Below are 17,860 nucleotides of genomic sequence, written 5' to 3' on the forward strand. Positions count from 1 at the left end.
ACTGTGTAATTTTTCTTGGAGTATAAAACCTAATGTCAGACGATGACGAAAAACGCTTATGCAAAATAATTTGTGGAATGTGATCAATAGACGCAATATATCAGTTATATTTATAAAAATTGCACAACATGCATTTCTGCAATTGCAGTTTAGATCGTAATGGCAGGGGAAGTCTTTTGTAATTTTATTCTTCCCTCTGCAAAGAACTGTTCAACTTCAGCCATCGTAAATAAATTCCAGACTGAGAGAGCGCGCGAGGTGGACACAGGAAGGAGGTTGACGCGATTTCCGCAGGCTTAAACCGGGGAAAGTTGTTTCCTGAAGTTGAAGCTGTACTAGTGCTCATTTCCACATTAGTCTTAGTAATTGTAAAATGCCTTGCGCAAGTTCATCGTCCGTCTGGTTTTGGTTGTGACATTTTTCGTCTTCTGATGGAATTGTCTGGTGAAAGCATGAGCTCAACGACAGAAGACACAGGTACAACTAAATAAAATATTGCATGGGATGTGTGACATGTCTCGCATGTCTCGCATGCAAAACGATCGTCTCATGTACAAACGAACTTGTCACTTCACTTTTTATGAAACCTGTTGAAGCTGCAACTAACTTGACCGTGTTAGCATTTAGCATCACTAGCTCACCGGTTGCCCAGTGATACTTTTGCAAAACTATTTCTCTCTGCTTGAGATTGTTCGATCATTTCACTTCTTATATAATAATTTGAAATTTTTATTTCTGTAATTATTGATTATAATTACGTCATACATCCGTTCTGCTACTCATGTAACATTGGCTTTAATATTGTGACGTCACAGATCGTAAGGTTAGGGCTTACACCTGTACTGTACTTTGTACGTGACAATCTTGTAGGCTATCTCCTTTCTTAACCATACACCTCAAGATGTGTTTTAGTACTGCTAATAGTACAACTCAACTTGTTTGTAACAAATTGGAATAATGCATGAACATGCAAATTGTCGACGAATAGCAAAGATCTGATTATTGAAATAGCATCCGGAGGCACAACATAAACAATAGATCAGTCAAGCTGATAGATCAGCAGGAAACTAAAGCTTTGTTCGCCCTGTTTCTGCACGAGTTTCCTGCAGGCCATTACAGGTTTGCATAAAATGAACACAAATTATTTTGGATGAATATTGTTGTGATCATCTATTTGTATTTTTTTTTTAGAAGGCATCCTTCAGGCCCAATTGACGGAGTGTCGCGCTCAAGTCGAACACTGGCAGGGTGTGGCGACCATCTGTGAACTGAGCAAACGGGAGGAACTGGCAGAGCTGCAAAAACAATGTGATCAAGAGATCCAGTCTCTTCAAGAGGCTCTCAGGGGTCAGTGGATAATATACACACTATGTGCTTAAGTGATTTGTTTTAGCCTAGTATGTGTATCACAATTGATCTACTAAATAAACATGGGTGAAAATGGACAAATATATTTTTTTAGCAGTCTGGAGCCGAGTGGGCCCATGAAAGAAACGGCAATAAAAATAGAAAGACTTTGATGTAAGAGAAGCACAACCACCAAGTCCGACCCATTGTGGACAAATTCCATAATGTTTTCACAGAAACAGCAGCACAATACGAGTCCAGGATAGCCTCTCTACTTGAAGGGAGGAGAGCAAGTAACCAGAATGAGGTGTGTGTTATCTCATTTTCAAGTTGATCAGATTCAATGCCACTATTTTCTTCTTCATCCAATAGGCGAGTGGAAAGAAGGGCAAAATGAACACAGAGGCCACCAGCAATGATTCTCAAACATCACCAGACAGGTTACACGGCCAACAAGTAGACCCCGAACTTGTACCGGAGGGAGAAGCCTCACCGATTGTGACGGAAGGATATTTTTCACTGCGGAACTGCGACTCGGCCTCGTTGTCCTCGTTCTCCGGAGACACACCCTCCCTACCTAGAAAGCTCCACGCTCAAGAAGACACAGACTCCCTGGTTTCAACAGGAACTCTGGTCCCCGAAGCCATCTACCTGCCGCCAGCCGGCCATCGGCTGGTTACTCATAGCGACTGGGATGCACTCAATGCTCAGGTGAGGACATGAAGGAGACCAGCCAGCCAATCACCGGTCACATAATAAACTAGCAACTATTAACATCCACATTCATGCCTACAATCGTATGTTGGACAGTTGTCAGAGTTGAGAGGAGAAGTGACTCGACTCTTAGAAGAGAAGGAGGAGTTGGAGAAAGAACTGGAAACGCAGACCAACCACACACACAAACAGGTAGAACTTAGAGACGTATACACAGCAGAAGTCAAATTGAGTTATGTGAAGATGTCGTGTGTGTGTTCAGGTATCAGTGCTCCAGTCTCAAGTCCAGTCATCAGAGGCCTTGCTTCAGGAATTACAGAAATCCCTCAGCCAGTCACAAACGTCAGTCCAGAGTCGACTGGTGAGTGATGATGAACGTCATTTGGTCTCACACATTCTCCATTTTTCGATGCACAAATGTTGAACCTTATCAAGTCTTCCATGTGGTGTTGAAACGGTGCATATGTTTAAAAGTGTGTGATGTTTGTGTGCAAACCCAGTCCGAGTTGTCGCTGTCCCAGAAAAAGGTGTGCAGTGAGCTGTCCAGGCTGAAAGGAGATCCGGTTGAGGATGAGGTAACAGGCTCATCGCTCCCAGCATCACGGCAGGTGCCGTATTACTGTTTACAAAAAAAAAAAAAAAAATGCTGCAGGACACCATTTTGATACCAACAATTTGAAATGCACGAAGAGAATTAATAAATTAAGTATAACAATTAAAGTACAGAGGAACCTCAAAAGTTGCCTCAAAGTTCTCCATAAGTGGCAGTGTTTGGAATTTGACCAAATGTCTGTGATGTCATGACCACTCTCCAATAAGGAGTTGTCTGCAGCAGAAATGTAGCATAATGTTTTAGCTGCTCAGTTTGAGCAGTAACTCTATTCGCAAGGCTTAATTATGGCCATACGTAATAACTAGAATGGCCACTAGGTGGCAGTGTGTTTTTGTAGTAAACATTCCTTTTCACCATTCTATTTGTCAGCTGTTCTCTGAGAATGTTTTAAAATAATTATTCTCTCGTGTACATATAATTATGATGGAAAAAAATACTAATACTTACTGTTGCGCTCTTATCTAACCAGCAGGCGGCGCACTGTGAGGAGCGGCTCCGTATTGAGATTGTCAACCTGAGGGAGCGGCTTGACATCCGAGCAGAGGAGAATGGTCTGTAATAGGATTATAGTTGGTTTTGTGGTTAGTATTTTCTGCTTGACTGACATATTTTGGATTCATTGTCTTTTATGTACCTGCTCATACACGGAACCATTTCAGAAATGCTAGAAGGTAAACGTATGAAACACAGATTTATTTAAAATGATTAACAAACCCAATATGTTCACCTAAGACATCATAATAAAGTGCACTTTCAAATTTGTGCTTATCTTCCACAGTTCAGTTTTCTAGCTTAAAAACCGAGACCGAGAAGATCCAGGCCCAGAAGGACCTGATTCAGGAAGAGCTAATAGCTTGCCGCAATGAACTGGCGGCCCTGCGGGTGGCGCTTTCTCATGTGCAGAGCAACAACAAAGTGCTCAATAGTGATAATGTGAGTCGACTTCTCGATCAATAGAAGCAACGGAACTCATAATAATGAGTTTTGTGTTTGTGTCTGGCAGGAGGCCTTACATGAGCAGTGCCTGGAGCTCCGCAGTCAAGTGATCAGCCTGCGCTCTCAGGTTGACACCAGCCAGACTGTCCAGAGAGATTTTGTTCAGCTCTCTCAATCACTGCAGGTATGAAATTAATCTGAAATGATTTTAAAATCTGTCCTGTATTTGACTCTGCTTTCTCCCTAAGGTGAAACTGGAGTTAATACGACAGGCGGAATCTCTTGATCAAGTCAGGGAGATCCTGGAGGAGGGAATGAGTGATGCCGATTCCTCGCCTGCAGACGCCTCATGAGTCTGCTATTACACTGACCAAGCCAAAAGATGGACCAATGATGCTCGAGTAAGAACAGCAATGTGCAATTTTGAAGAGAATGACAGTGTTCGCACATAAACGCAGTCTTACACTAAACCATGTTCTTAGGACAGATAATATATTTTAACAATAAAACCTCAAAGGGGTTTAACATGAAATATTTAGAAAGTTAGTGATTCTTTCTCCTTGTTCCACTTCATTAAAGCCCGAGGCAGCTCAGCAGTGCTCGAAAGCTAATCAATGTTTGAACTTTGTAAATGATGCATAACCAACAAAACACACTAGCTCATTATTTAAACATCCAAAGTCTATATTTTGACAATGCACCCACTACATATCCACAGATCCAGTGATGGCTATCTAATTATTTTTATTAGATTTCATAGAGTTTAACATGGTTTTCAAATTGTTTTCTTATGTATGAACATTTTGTAACCATCTTTTGGAAAGCGGACGCAATGCAATAACGGTTCATGAAGTGATCCAAGTTTTTGAAGTGTTAGTCATGTGTTTTTCTAAAATATTCTTAATTTGTCTTAACTTTGTTAACTTTTGTCTTATCAACCAAAATGTTATTTCCAGCAAATGATTGTTGTACTTTCAATATTGAACATTTTGTGTTTGTGCAGAAAACACATGGACACCATGTATGACACTTAGCATTTTTGTTTGTCAAAAACACTATTTGAAGAAATATCTTCAAATGTCACTTTTAATTCTACATTAAAATACAATACATAATGAATGCATAAGAGCTGGATATTGTCAGTGAGCAGCAATAAACTTTACTTACGAACTTTTATATAGTCTACCTTGTATGTCATTGAAGAAAAAGAAAAACCCCACAAACTAAACAGCTATCCAACATTCTTTAAATATCTTTATTCTTTAAGAATAGAACGCTATAATTATTAACTCTGACCTATGTATTAATTTCAGTACATACACAGAAAAAAAAATATTTTGCAGCTTGGTGTATTTTCAGATGGCTTATTTATGTTCTCTTCTATCAGATCACGTCAAGTGACTGTTAGCGCGCTCTTTAGCTCTCTTTCATTCGGAGCGCTCAGTCGCTTTTTCGTTCGTCCTCGCTTTGTGGCAGCTCAATGTTGGTGCACTTTGTCTTTAGACTTTCCCTGCGTCGGAAAACAAAAGAAAAATAATTAAAATAGTTTGGCTCACTATTGCTTTGCGTGTTGAAACGAGCAGTTTGGGATTGTCATGCGACACTCGGCTGACTATTTATGAAAAAAGCATTTGTCATTGTAACGGCTTTCCGAAGCTTTACATTTGCACTCAGGCCTTAATGCTGTAGTGAATCCCAACATGCATTTTGAGATGGTTTTTCCCCCCCCCCATTCTCAGTACTTACGAAGAATATCAACTCTTCCAGCTTACGTTATACTATTAAATATTTAAATACTTGTTAACTCAATACGACTTGATTTATTACCCAGCGATTGCAGCAAGCATCAATTAAATGCAATTCAGTGACGTTTCAATATCGCAATGAAAAAAAGCACGAGCTGCACTTTGCTATGCAGAAAGCATTGGAGAAACATAGACTAACATGAAACTTCATGTTAGACATGCATAATGCTCAAGATGCTAAAACCTTGGGTCCAGCAATACCTTGTCTTGTTACAGAGTTTGGAGGAGGGGGGGGGGCAGGTTTAAACTGGATTGTAAGAGGGGAACAGTTAAAAAAAATAAAGCATTCAAAGGGAGGAACATTAGATATCATATGAAAGTGTCATTTGGAAGAAGGGAAAAAGAGATTAGTTTTTTTTTTTTTAATATGTTATAAATAATTCAGGGTAATTCTTTTTCTGCATTCTATTGAAAATATTTCCAAAATACATACATATATATATATATATATATATATATATATACATAATAGATAAATAAATAGAAAAAATATTACAAATACTCTTAAGAAAATATAAACCTACCCTCCAGATATGTGCGAGCCACAAACTTGAGGACCTCATCAATTAGAATGACTGGAAAGGAAAGCTTCAACACCACAAGCCACTGGTCTACTTTCAAGTGAGTGAGCTTGAAGATCATCTACAGGGAGCCCAAAAACATTTTTTCCCAATTAGGAGGCGATAGATGAGAGAGGCAGTAGAAGAGGAGGTGAGACTCACGGGCAGGGGGTCCACATAGATGATCATGAAGTGAAGAGACATGGAGAGGGTCATGGCAGCCACTAGCCAGAGGTTGCTCCAAGGGGGCATGCGCATCAGGGACTGGTTCTCCGACAAGCTGGTGGAAGAAAAGATGAAGTTTTACTTAAGGTTCTTTGGTGTTTGAGCACTTTCGAAACATTCTGCAATTTTCTTCTTCTATGCAAATCCCTAAGATTTATGGGAGCACTGTGTTGTGTTCCGCTGTTTCATTAGTCCTACCTATTGAGAGCATTGCACATCTCAATCGTGACCAGCACGGACAGAGCCATGGTCATTGGAGGAGATGCCTCAAACACATGACAGTGGATTCCAGCAAAGTCCTCATTGTCATCACTGCACTGCATGAAGTGTGACTAAAGTCCAAGAAAACATTCAAAATTGTTATTTGGTAGATCCGTAGACGTCTATACAAATGGATTGGGTGGAATTGTCTATGATCGAATCATCCTGTCATTTAAATACTAACCAGTTGATGGAAGGAGACCAACGGTCCATCCTCGCAATACAGGAACCACCAAGCAGCTGCAGCGACAGTTGCAGCACCAACATAACCTGGCAAAACATTTGACGTGTTGAAGTTGATTTGGCAAGCAAAAGGAAGCAGGTGAAACCGTTTCCTACCTCCGATGGCCAGATATCTGAAAAAGAGCCAACCAGAAATCAGGGGCTCCTTGGGTGATCGAGGGGCTTTGCCCATGATGTCCAGGTCTGGAGGGTTGAAGCCTAAAGCAGTGGCAGGAAGCCCGTCAGTCACAAGGTTGACCCAAAGCAACTGAACTGGGATCAGAGCCTCAGGCAGGCCCAAAGCTGCCGTCAGAAAGATACTGAAGAAATATGGACAAGGGTTAGCTTGAGCATTCTCGACCTCGTCAAATCCTCATCAAGTACTTACCAGACGACCTCGCCTACATTAGAAGAAATGAGGTAGCGGATGAACTGCTTCATGTTGTTGTAAATAGCTCTGCCCTCCTCGACAGCAGATACGATGGAAGAAAAGTTGTCATCAGCCAGGACCATCTCAGAGGCTGACTTGGCAACTGCAGTGCCAGAGCCCATGGCGATACCAATCTCCGCCTTCTTCAAGGCAGGAGCATCATTCACGCCATCACCGGTCTGTGTTAATTATGGAAAGATATATTAGCCGGCCTCCACGGACCAATTGGAAAGCTTATTCCAAGTTCAGGGAACGTTCGTCTCCTCACCATGGCAGTGATCTCATCAAAGCCTTGGAGGAACTCAACAATTTTCGATTTGTGGGACGGTTCCACCCTGGCAAAGCAACAAGCCTTACGGACTGCGTTCTTCTGGTCATAAGAAGACAGGTCATCAAACTCACGACCGGTGTAGGCCTTGCCGGTGACGTCCTCCTCCTCAGAGAAGATGCCGATTCGGCGACAGATTGCCACTGCCGTGCCTTTGTTGTCACCTGAGGAGACCAAAGCGGAATCACTGACCTTGCCTTTTTCCAAGACTCAAGTTGAGGGCGATCTTGTGAACCACTGACCGGTGATCATGATGACACGAATGCCAGCGGCTCTGCACAGCTCGATGGAACTCTTAACTTCCTTACGTGGAGGGTCAAGCATACCAACGCAGCCCACAAAGGTCAAGTTGGTCTGATGAGAAAAAAAGATTAAAAAAAAAAAGAGATTGATCATCACGGCCAAAAACTTGAAATCAATTAGTGTGTACAGTCAAGAATCAAGATTTCAAATGAAGTTCCATTAACTCAGTCACTGCCAAGACCCATTTTAACTGGGCTACCCCTATTTTCAATCCAAGATTATATCATAGTCATTCACCTCATACTCTGCAAACTTGGTGGAGTCCTCCAGGTTCATCTCCTCCTTCCTCATAGGGGAATCGCAGGTGGCCAGTGCCAAACAACGGAGAGTGTCTCGCCCTGTCCCCCATTCCTTGATTACTGCCATGATGTGATCTTTGACTGGCCCAGTCAGGGGAAGTCGAGTGGTGCCCACGCGAATGTAGGAACACCGCTCAATCACGCCCTCAGGGGCACCCTGGTAACACATTTACAATGTGGCATCATTTTGTTGGCTCTCTTCCGAGGTGACTTGCTCAGTTTGTATTCACTCACTTTGACAAACATCTTGTTTCCTACTGGGGCTTTTCCAGACTTTGCTGGAGAACAATAGACTGACATGGACTTTCTATCTCTGGAGAACTCTAGTGTGAACTCCTTCTTCATCAGCTGCTTAATCACCTGTCAGAAAAAAAGTCGAAAATGAATGAAAATCGATTTGTCTCAGTGAACCGGATTTTGCCGGACTTACACTGCAGCAGGCGTTGGCTCGTTCCACCTTGGACAGGCTCCGCACTTCAGTGTTGAACACGTTCATCTTCTCCACCAAACAACACAGAGCCGTCTCAGTGGCCTCACCCACTTTTTCATAAATTCCCTTCGACTGCAAAAGGAGAAAAAGGATTTTACATGATTCGACGGTTGTGATCTCTTTAGCGCTCGACCGACCTCGTTGTAGTCAAGCGACGAGTCGTTGCAAAGAGCACAAATGGTGGCCAACTCAACCAGTCCATCAAACTGGCCACATTTTACGCTCATGCCCCTCCTTGTCCTACAGAAACAAAACTATTTGAATTTGTTCATTTTATACACTACACGTACACAAACCCACTTACACTTCTCCCTCGGGTGTGTATTTGGAACCAGAGATGTCAAATTGACCGAGAGTCACATTGTCATCATCCACTTTATCGATAACGAACATCTGTGAGGAAGACAATTTTTGCTTCAACTCTCCAGAAATGAATGTTCTTCCTCTGGAAATATATACTGAGAATGAGAATGTACCTTAGTCACGCACATCTGGTTGGTTGTCAGGGTACCGGTTTTGTCAGAGCAGATGACCGAGGTGCACCCCAGGGTCTCTACAGAGGGCAAACTTCTGACGATGGCATTCTTCTTGGCCATGCGGCGCGTTCCCAGAGCCAGACAGGTAGTGATGACGGCGGGCAGACCTGGGATGGTTTTAATCATATATATTAGTTTGGCCTGAGGTCACGGATATTGGCGCTTATGTTGGAGTTTACCTTCAGGGATGGCAGCCACAGCTAAAGCCACAGCAATCTTGAAATAGTAGATTGCACCCCGGAACCATGAGCCACCATGGACTGGGTCATTAAAATGCCCGATGTTGATCATCCACACTGCCACGCAGATGAGGGAGATGACCTGGAGAGGGCAATTTTGAAATAGTTATTGGCTTTATTGTTTTGATTGTATTTAATGTCTTGTTTGGGGCTCCCACCTTGGAGAGCTGCTCTCCAAACTCATCAAGTTTCTGCTGCAGAGGAGTCTTCTCCTGCTCAGTGGCAGCCATCTGGTCACGGATCTTCCCGATCTCAGTGGTGACGCCAGTTGCTACGGCGATGCCAGTAGCTTTTCCAGCAGCAATGTTGGTGCCCTTAGTGTAGAGATTTAAGCCATGACCTTTTCTTGTTTTTTATTTTCAAGTAAAACTGTAAGACACTCACAGAGAACAACATGTTCTTCTTGTCCTGGTTGACCGCTCGTTGGTCCGGGACGGCATCGGTGTGCTTGATCACGCTGACTGACTCACCTGGTTAACCGAAATATCAGTAACACTTCTTTGCAAAGTGTTGTGCATGTATGACAACACTTACCAGTGAGAATGGACTGGTCCACACGTAGAGTGGTGGACTTGATGGAAATGAGTCTGATATCTGCTGGTACTTTGTCACCAACTACAAAAAAATATATAAAAAATAGATCAAGTATGCTAATGGATTTTAACTCACTAGGGAAGATTATGAAATAAATAATAAACTTACCAGAGACCTCCACCACGTCACCAGGAACAATCTCCCTGGCCTTGATTCTCTGCACACTCTTCCTGTCCGCCCGGTAAACTTTCCCCATCTCAGGCTCATATTCTTTCAGAGCCTCAATGGCGCTCTCTGCGTTACGCTCCTATGGAAAATACATACAAAAAAACTTTAGGGATCTTTCAGGTGAACACTACATCAGTCCAAACAGAAGTTGACACCCCGTTCCTCTCATTGCCTCGACGTGTAAAGCCCTCTCCATTCTCATGGAGTGTGAATCCTCGTGCATAGTTTCCAAATGACTGCCAGAGTACTGATGCCCTCCACTCCACCGTCAAACACGGATGGTAACGTGATCATTCTAAGTATTTTTACGTGTCGAGTCTTCAAGGCAGGTCGGTTGTAATTCTTCCATACCCCTCTGCACCTCCGCAAGCCTGGCTTAACCTTTCACCCCCCTTCCCGTTTTCCTGATGTCATGCCGCTTATTCTGGCTCGACGTGAACTTTAAGCTCTCGCCGCGGCTCTGGAAGGAGCACGCCGCAAAGGACAAAAGAACGGCGACCTGATAATTTATTATGTGTGACTGGTTCTAAGAATACGAGTCTATTTAGGTGAGTGTAAAAGACGGGCTTCGGGGGGCCAGGTATGTGTCCTTGAGACTGCCTGCGATTGTTCCTGTGTGTTTATGAGGAGTCACTGACCTGCCACACACCAACGATGGCGTTGGCAATGAGGATGAGGAGGATGACAAAAGGCTCAACGAAGGCTGTGACTGTTTCCTCACCTTCCTCGAACCAAGCCAATACCTGAGAGGGAAAAAGTAACCAGTATGACATATAATGTGAAAATAGTTTTGTGATTTTGTCAAATTTGGATCATGATTGCTCCTCTCCACTGATGTGTGCTTCTGTGCGTGACAGCTCCGTGCGACTACACATGGGGGTCTGTTTTGGAATAGGCTAATGTCATGTTGACATTGACACAGATTAGTTCAGGCCGGTGGCGCAAATTCACAGCCATAAAAAAAAAAATCCTGACATCTCTCTTTGGTAGGATTGAACTTGTCTTTTTTTTTTTGTACCATATTGCTCTTTCACCTTGCTTCCAATCAAAGACAATCGACTTCCAGAAAATTTCAAGCCTGTCAGCACATGGCAGCGGCGGGATATTCCTGTGCGTATGATTAGGGGAGCCGTGTAGTCCCAGTATTTACTGTTCTCTCTTTTAGAAAGCATACATGACTCCGAATTTACTGCTCCCGTTTGTCATCGTAACAAACAATGGTGTTGTGCAACCCAATCCCCAGCACCCTTCTGGGTCTCAATCTCCCGCTGCCGCAAGCCGCCCCTCGTTCCTTCCATCCCTGACCTTTGTCCAAGGATACAGTTTCTCTTCCTGGCTTGAGAATTTCTTAAAATAAAGCTCCGGCCATGTGTATGTACACACACGCACATAGTGGGGCGCACTCTTTTACAGCCCGCCTTTCTCTTTCTCGCACGCATGCATACACACCGGCACCATCGGGCCTTCTAAGGCCATCGTGACAGCTGTGTAGGCAGGCCAGAGATGGGAGATTAAGACAATGTGTGCCGCCTCCCTCTGCTAAACTGTTTTGGAGAGAACAACAGGGGTGGGAGTGAGGCCACCAGTTGTAATGTAATTGAAGAACTCAGGAAGGGTTTACCAGGGTTTGATGTAAACTTGTTGTTGATGCTAATTGAGACAATACAGTTGGTTAAATTTAACATTTAAATTTATTTCAGCCTGTCTAGCAAGTACAAATGTGATCTTTTACAAAATGAAAAGGCATCCAACTCACAAAAGAGATGCAGGCGGCCAGCAGTAAGATTCGGACTAACAGGTCCTCGAATTGTTCCGCTACTAACTCCCAGATACTCTTACCTGGAAGAAATGCATTAAAATTCAAAAGAATGAAATTACACATGCATATTGAGGGTTGTGTGGAACATGGTACTAATTTCAGCTACATTCGGATTAATGGTTCCTATATTGTTGAGTTGTTTTTGAGCATGCAAGCGCGATAGATTTCCCATGCAACGCCACAGCAGAAGCTGATGGTAGGTGTTAAATGTACGTCTCGCTTGTCAGCGTATGGCACTGATGCTTCAAGATGGATGACAGAAAGCCAGACTCACCCTCCTCCGCTGGCAGCTCTGTGGGTGAGGAATGAGAAATTCGAGAGATTAGCGAGCCCAAATGACGACTTTACTACATTTACTGCACCGTTTGATTTTTTTGCTTGCATTAAGTGACACGAGTCACTCAATGCACCACCGATTGTATAGTGGCTTTACTAAATGACCTTTTGATCCATTTGTGCTTGGTCATTTTAGCATAAAAATGCATTTGTTTCCTCCTGGATATTAAAATCCTGACCACTTTCCTCACCGTTGTAGCCATACTTGTCCAGGTTCTTCTTGAACTGCTCAGGCGTTAGGCCTTTGTCCTCAGTGACTCCAAAGTTGGCCAGAACCTCCTGCGACTCTTTGGCGTGTGCGTTCTCCATCCCGGCTGAAGCGGAGAGGCTTCGGAACACACGGAGACGTTAGACACGCTTTAGCCATACTCACATCAGCTGATCTGATGTTGCAAAGTTGAATGAAATGCACCCACCACTTTCTTCCAGTGTTTGGGAGTAAAAAAGTGGCAACCCCCCCTCTGCGCTCACACTGACTCGACCCCCTCGCTCTCTCTCACGCTCTCTATGGGATGTCGCTCTCCTCCAGAAGCCCCGGACTGACAGAAAGTGCAACTTGGCAAACTGCTCTCCAAAGTTTTATACGTGTGAAAAAGTTCTCTCATTGGTGCCTGTTCACCATGCGCTCGCTCGTCATTGGATGATAACACCGCAATGGGGGAGGGGGTTGAGGGTAACAACTGCAGAGGGGGTCCGCTGGAAATAAGATGTGTAAAAGAGAGACATCCAGGAGGGGTGACACTTTCTGAATGAGAGCTAGGGGACAACTGATGGACACGTGCAATTACTTTGTGTGCGCGCGTGCACGTGTTCGCACTCGTTCACTTAGCTGGGGATGAAGAGAAATACATACAAGTGTGAATTATTTGATTTAATGTGCCTTGCAATTGACCTGTGACTTGAATCTTGCAAGATTTGGTAAGATGCATTTTGGAGAGGGACTAAGTCATTTTGATTGCTGCGGTCATGGACGTTTTAATATAACAATGGTTATTATTTGGGGTGTTGAACTCCAGCTGCATCTTGTGTGTTCTAATGCAGTGGTTCCCAACTTTTTTTGCACCGGTTTTCGAGGACCGGCCTTAATATAAATATTACATTTATATGGATTCATTTCTAATAAATATATGAATACGATGAAAAAAAAATGGCATAAAAACAAGTATAAACCACATAAAAGTCAAACTCACCATGACGTTGAATTAGTGGGAGCACTGAGCTTGTTTGTCAGAAACGAGCCGGTCCCATCTAGGCGTAATTGAAGACAATGACGCCCGAAGTGGTTTGTCTTCGAAAGCAGGATGCTTGGTCTCCATTTGCCGAAGCAGTTTTGAAGACTTCATTGACTCGTTAGCTAGCCTGTCGCCGCCACATATGCAGTTTCTTGCACATCTCAGTTTCTTGTTCATTTTGGTTTGCTTCGTGGGCTCGACTGGCGTGACATGTCACGCGACCGGAACGAGCGTCTTAACCGGAATTAACCTGTCAAGAGACACAGGTGCACCGACGGATGTAATTGGGAGAGACACGCCCCATTTTTTAAAACATTTTTCAAAATAAATATTTACTCATTTTTGCTAGCTTTGCAGGCTTGACTGGGGAAACATCTCACGTAACTGGGACGAGCGTCTTGACCTGAATTAATTGATCGTCGATTAAAAAAAAAAATTGCAAGTCAGAAACTTGTTGGCTGACTCATTTGATTGCTTCGTCAAATTCTCATTTGCATTCCACATTTTGCTTCTGCATTGAATGATTATGTGCATAATAAATAGGAGCTTGAACTGGATGTGATGTAACCAGGCAGGGCGGAGGCGGGTATGTAAGTCACACCCGTGTCGGCGGCTAATCATCGCGATGGATCCGGGAAGTCCTTAGCAGGAGAATAGCAACAATGTGTTTAGTCTGTGTGGTATCATGAACGGAGGGAGGGCGGGCGGGCAGCTGCGGTTTGAAGTACTCCACTGTAACTGAACCGAGAACAGCAGTTGTGTTCCTTTGGTATAAATATAGTGGCGTGGGCATGTGGGCAGGCAGTTATGACACAATGGCAGAATTTCACTGTTCTTTCAGGGAGCTTGGAGAATGTGACACCCTGCCAGCAAGGACACCCCCCGAACCGCTCAGCCCCTCCCCCAGGTGCTTTACTGAGTCTTGAAGGTTACTTCAAGGTGGGCATTGCATTTATGAGTGATGTCATGACAGTGGGCAATTGAATTTATTTGATCTAAGGTGCAGAGTGAAAAGTGTGCTGAGGCATTTTATCATATGATGATATGAAATGTTGAATGTGCAGGCAAAAGGTCACAACAAAGTCTCGCACAGAGCGGCCATCTTGGTGCTCACACCTTCAGGTGGTTATTTCAGGCTCTGCTTTTCTTCTAAGTGACTTACGAAAAAGTCTTTGCCGCAATTACAGTCGACATAAAATAAACACACATAAGATGACCCGATATTGAATATCGGAAACAAAATTCTTCATGGTCATCATTTTAAGATACAATTACTATAATAGTGACAGGTTAAATCCCAGTACATGCTAATAGTAATCTAAGAATTTTTCTGGCTTATGATAGTTGTCCTCTGCACACTACTTTTCCACCGCGTGCCCTTGGAATGTGACCCCCGGGTATGGATGCGCTCCTAAGCGTGAGTGTCCCTCAGAAGTGGTAGCAAGGACACACTTGGACCCTCCTTTCATGGGTGGGAAAATTGTAAACTGATGAAGTGCCAATTCCTCTACAGAAGATGTGTTTGGGCTTTGTGATGAAACTGATCCAGAAGGTCCGAAGTTAAAACACACAACACATCTAAATATACACGCTCATATACAGTGCACGTTGGTAGTCCAGGGTGTCTCTTCCAAGTGTTGTGGTTTTGTTTACAGGAACCTGTTCCGCCTTTTATGAGCTTCTGACATCAGTGAATGTCTCATTAGCAGCTTGTGCCCTCTCTATTTATTTGCCATGCACTCTGTAAATCCACACACTGGCTTAATTCTTATTGGCTGCTATTTTTTTTTTTTTTACTCTCAAGTTGCTCCTCATGTAAGCATTTACAAGAGTAGTCTTAGAAGCTATCCCTTTTTTTTTTTAATTGTCTATTAAATATCTCATTATCTTTAACTAATTAATTTTTTTCATAGAAGGAATGGACATACAGTCAAGTCCGAAATTCTCCTCAGTGGCCAGAGAGAAAAGAGTGGAATAAATATTTGATACCTTTTTGGGAGCAGAATCGCAATACCGTATTATGACTGGCTGTACTCACCGATGCGGGGCTTTACCCAAATGGCTTCCCAGTCCCATTAATGGCCGGATCGCAGAGGCAGGGTTGGGAATGACACGATGCACGGGGCACAAGAAACAGGGCGTGATGACAGGATGATTGATGAGCGTTGGGTGAAACTGAAGAACACCACTGTGAAGAAGTTAAAAGAGACACGGAGGTGAGCGGCGGACAACACTTTATGACCAGTGATTATCACCTGTCACCTTTTTTTATTGTCCAACTGGGGGCACTGTTGTGTTGTTTACACACTCAAGCAGCCACAAAGTGTCGTATACATTGCTGTTAACTTTTCAAACTGTCTTGGTTAAGTGCCTTTTAAAATGCGTATTTGTAAATACTGAGTTTTGTAGAAATGTTAGCGTAAAACAGAACAAAAAGAAACAGACAGGCAATCATTCAGACAGTCAGACTGACTGAGTGTATCGCATGCATCAAACAGGTGTGTGTGTGTTTGTGTGTGCCGATGACAAAGTGTGAGTGCACATTTAAGAGTGTTTGCATGCAACAGGTGTATAGTTGGAATGGTGCTAATCTTTAAGTACTGTCCCACCAAGCCCTATTCCTGGGACATACACACACATGACGATGATGCTTTGAACTGAATTGTGCAATGGTTACTAATGATTATCTTGAAGTACGAGCGTTTACGAGTTTGACTGTATTCATGACATACTGCATGAACATAAGAAACACTGATTTGGGTTTGAGCTCCAAGGCCTCAAACAGACATTTGATGGCTTATGAATTATCGGGGGCATTCGTGAAGCTCCAGGGCAGGAGCCAAAGTGGTGACAGAAGAGCCAAGAAACACTTAGTCTGTCAGTGTTGTTTGGAAAGCATCCTCAGCAGTGGCTTATGGAAGTCATGACAAACAATGACGGTGGACTTTCAGGAAATAAAACACTATGTCTGCAGGAAAAAGTCTTAAAATAAGAAGAAATGCTGATATTGAACCCGTAAAGGGAGTCAGGTCTTTAATGAGCCGCAGAAAAATAGAAGGTCCAGTTGACAAGACTTCCTATTAATAGGAACGACTGTCCTTGAGTATTTTTATAAAAGGAGATGTGGTGTGTACTGTGGAGTAAGACAGAAAGGGATGAGGGATTTCTAGAAGGCAGGAAAAAAAAAAAAAAGGTTGTGTTCCAGTAGCGTCACACTGCATGCGGATAGTACGTCACACTTCACCCGTCGGCCTACGTCTCACCTCTCCTTCATCCTTCGACGTATTCTCCATGTCACTTCTTCCATGAAACTGCTTCAGGCGGCCATTTTCTCCACTGCGGACTCACACATACACACGCATGCGTGCACACGCACGTTGGGCTATTTTTAGCACACTGTGATGTTTGAAGGTAGATCCGGGTTGACCCTTCGATTCACCCGCGCTTCGGCCCTTACAAGGTCCCCCAGGGTGGACACGGTTGCTAGGTGACCTGCCGTGTTTGCGACTCAGCTGTGGATGTCCAGCACATGACCTGCACCTGCCCTTCCATCATCTTCACCATCCATCCTCCTCCATTTGGTCCTCATATCATGTGTTGGAGCTTAGAAAGCACACAGATGGAGAGTTATTTTTTTCATTTTTCCAGTTACATTTCATTACACTGCTAAGCTAGGTTGAGATGAAATGATACAAATATTCCCTTCAGTAAAATGATAATTGTGATTATTCCCTCTCATACCGAGAATTGCCTAAGAAGATACATAAGCATGAAATGTAAAGATTCACAGTGATTGCTAATGAAGGCTGTGCGATGAGCTATCCTGGTAATGACGGCAGCTCCAAGGAGAGCTAAGTAGCAGCAAGGTCGTGGCGATTAATACAAGACAGCTGCTGGAGACACACTTGACCCGTTGGAGGACACACGAGGGCCGCAGACGGACGCTCAAGTGGACAAAGATGTGAAAACATCAGATCCTGTGACGCATTTTCTTGTTTGCTGAGTGAAAGGTGATCTTTATGGGTTTGTGTCTCTTTTGATCATTAGAAACTACGCTATGAGCAGTGATTTTAAAAAGTTATTATAATATTTAATATTTTTATATTTCATTTTAATATTAAAATACCAAAATTGAAAAGAATTAAATACAGGAATATTTTTGATTTGTTGTTTAGAAAGAGTGGGACAGTTTGATTTGTTTTGTTTTTTTAATTCTAAAACAATTTTTAAAAAGTTGTCACGCTTTTGTTCATTTGAATTGAGCTTTCTCGCTTACCATTCACTTCCGGTTAAATGAGCGGCCATTTAACCGGAAGTGTATGGTAACCGAAAAAGCTCAATTCAAATGAACAAAAGCGTGACAACTTCTTAAAAATAGTATTTAGAATTAAAAAAACAAATAT

At 43.1% G+C, this 17,860-nt stretch overlaps 2 protein-coding genes and 1 long non-coding RNA gene across 7 annotated transcripts; 1 reads left to right on the forward strand and 2 right to left on the reverse strand.

Moving 5' to 3' along the window:
* Positions 1 to 237: 237 nt before the first annotated feature.
* rabep2 (rabaptin, RAB GTPase binding effector protein 2) lies at positions 238 to 4,786 on the forward strand. Of its 5 annotated transcripts, none has more exons than XM_061302875.1 (12): positions 238 to 477; positions 1,192 to 1,347; positions 1,584 to 1,654; positions 1,720 to 2,058; positions 2,158 to 2,253; positions 2,324 to 2,422; positions 2,562 to 2,669; positions 3,144 to 3,225; positions 3,334 to 3,345; positions 3,453 to 3,607; positions 3,678 to 3,794; positions 3,859 to 4,786. In XM_061302875.1, the coding sequence occupies exons 1-12, from the start codon at positions 432 to 434 to the stop codon at positions 3,961 to 3,963; spliced, it is 1,386 nt and encodes a 461-aa protein (XP_061158859.1). In that variant the 5' UTR covers positions 238 to 431; the 3' UTR covers positions 3,964 to 4,786. The 5 variants fall into 5 exon arrangements, with proteins under 5 accessions (XP_061158859.1, XP_061158860.1, XP_061158861.1 ...); XM_061302876.1 differs by having other exon boundaries at positions 3,147 to 3,225; XM_061302877.1 differs by having other exon boundaries at positions 2,562 to 2,636.
* Positions 4,787 to 4,851: 65 nt separating this feature from the next.
* atp2a1 (ATPase sarcoplasmic/endoplasmic reticulum Ca2+ transporting 1) lies at positions 4,852 to 12,803 on the reverse strand. The gene is made up of 25 exons (XM_061302848.1): positions 12,642 to 12,803; positions 12,417 to 12,553; positions 12,164 to 12,181; positions 11,827 to 11,909; positions 10,709 to 10,813; positions 10,011 to 10,149; positions 9,843 to 9,923; positions 9,693 to 9,778; positions 9,467 to 9,622; positions 9,249 to 9,390; positions 9,010 to 9,176; positions 8,838 to 8,926; positions 8,671 to 8,773; positions 8,474 to 8,605; positions 8,278 to 8,403; positions 7,982 to 8,200; positions 7,684 to 7,795; positions 7,382 to 7,605; positions 7,072 to 7,292; positions 6,801 to 7,003; positions 6,646 to 6,731; positions 6,399 to 6,532; positions 6,138 to 6,255; positions 5,940 to 6,057; positions 4,852 to 5,120 (listed from the first exon to the last, which is right to left on the reverse strand). The coding sequence occupies exons 2-25, from the start codon at positions 12,532 to 12,534 to the stop codon at positions 5,110 to 5,112; spliced, it is 2,991 nt and encodes a 996-aa protein (XP_061158832.1). The 5' UTR covers positions 12,535 to 12,553; positions 12,642 to 12,803; the 3' UTR covers positions 4,852 to 5,109.
* A 613-nt stretch (positions 12,804 to 13,416) lies between these two features.
* Positions 13,417 to 16,827, reverse strand: LOC133170209 (uncharacterized). The gene is made up of 3 exons (XR_009718525.1): positions 16,721 to 16,827; positions 15,496 to 15,645; positions 13,417 to 13,707 (listed from the first exon to the last, which is right to left on the reverse strand). It is a non-coding gene; the product is annotated as an uncharacterized LOC133170209 (long non-coding RNA).
* Positions 16,828 to 17,860: the final 1,033 nt, after the last annotated feature.

The sequence above is a fragment of the Syngnathus typhle genome, linkage group LG17, assembly GCF_033458585.1.
Source record: "Syngnathus typhle isolate RoL2023-S1 ecotype Sweden linkage group LG17, RoL_Styp_1.0, whole genome shotgun sequence".
NCBI lineage: Eukaryota > Metazoa > Chordata > Actinopteri > Syngnathiformes > Syngnathidae > Syngnathus > Syngnathus typhle.

What these genes read in the sequence shown, in the direction of transcription:
- rabep2 (XM_061302875.1), top strand. Translation starts at nt 432, where the DNA reads ATGGAATTGTCTGGTGAAAGCATGAGCTCAACGACAGAAGACACAG. An exon ending in GGGATGCACTCAATGCTCAG is followed by an intron (nt 2,059 to 2,157) that starts GTGAGGACATGA and finishes TATGTTGGACAG; the next exon opens with TTGTCAGAGTTGAGAGGAGA. An exon ending in CCAACCACACACACAAACAG is followed by an intron (nt 2,254 to 2,323) that starts GTAGAACTTAGA and finishes GTGTGTGTTCAG; the next exon opens with GTATCAGTGCTCCAGTCTCA.
- atp2a1 (XM_061302848.1), bottom strand. Translation starts at nt 12,534, where the DNA reads ATGGAGAACGCACACGCCAAAGAGTCGCAGGAGGTTCTGGCCAACTTT. An exon ending in CAGATATCTGGCCATCGGAG is followed by an intron (nt 6,732 to 6,800) that starts GTAGGAAACGGT and finishes ATGTTTTGCCAG; the next exon opens with GTTATGTTGGTGCTGCAACT. An exon ending in TCTATGTGGACCCCCTGCCC is followed by an intron (nt 6,058 to 6,137) that starts GTGAGTCTCACC and finishes GGCTCCCTGTAG; the next exon opens with ATGATCTTCAAGCTCACTCA.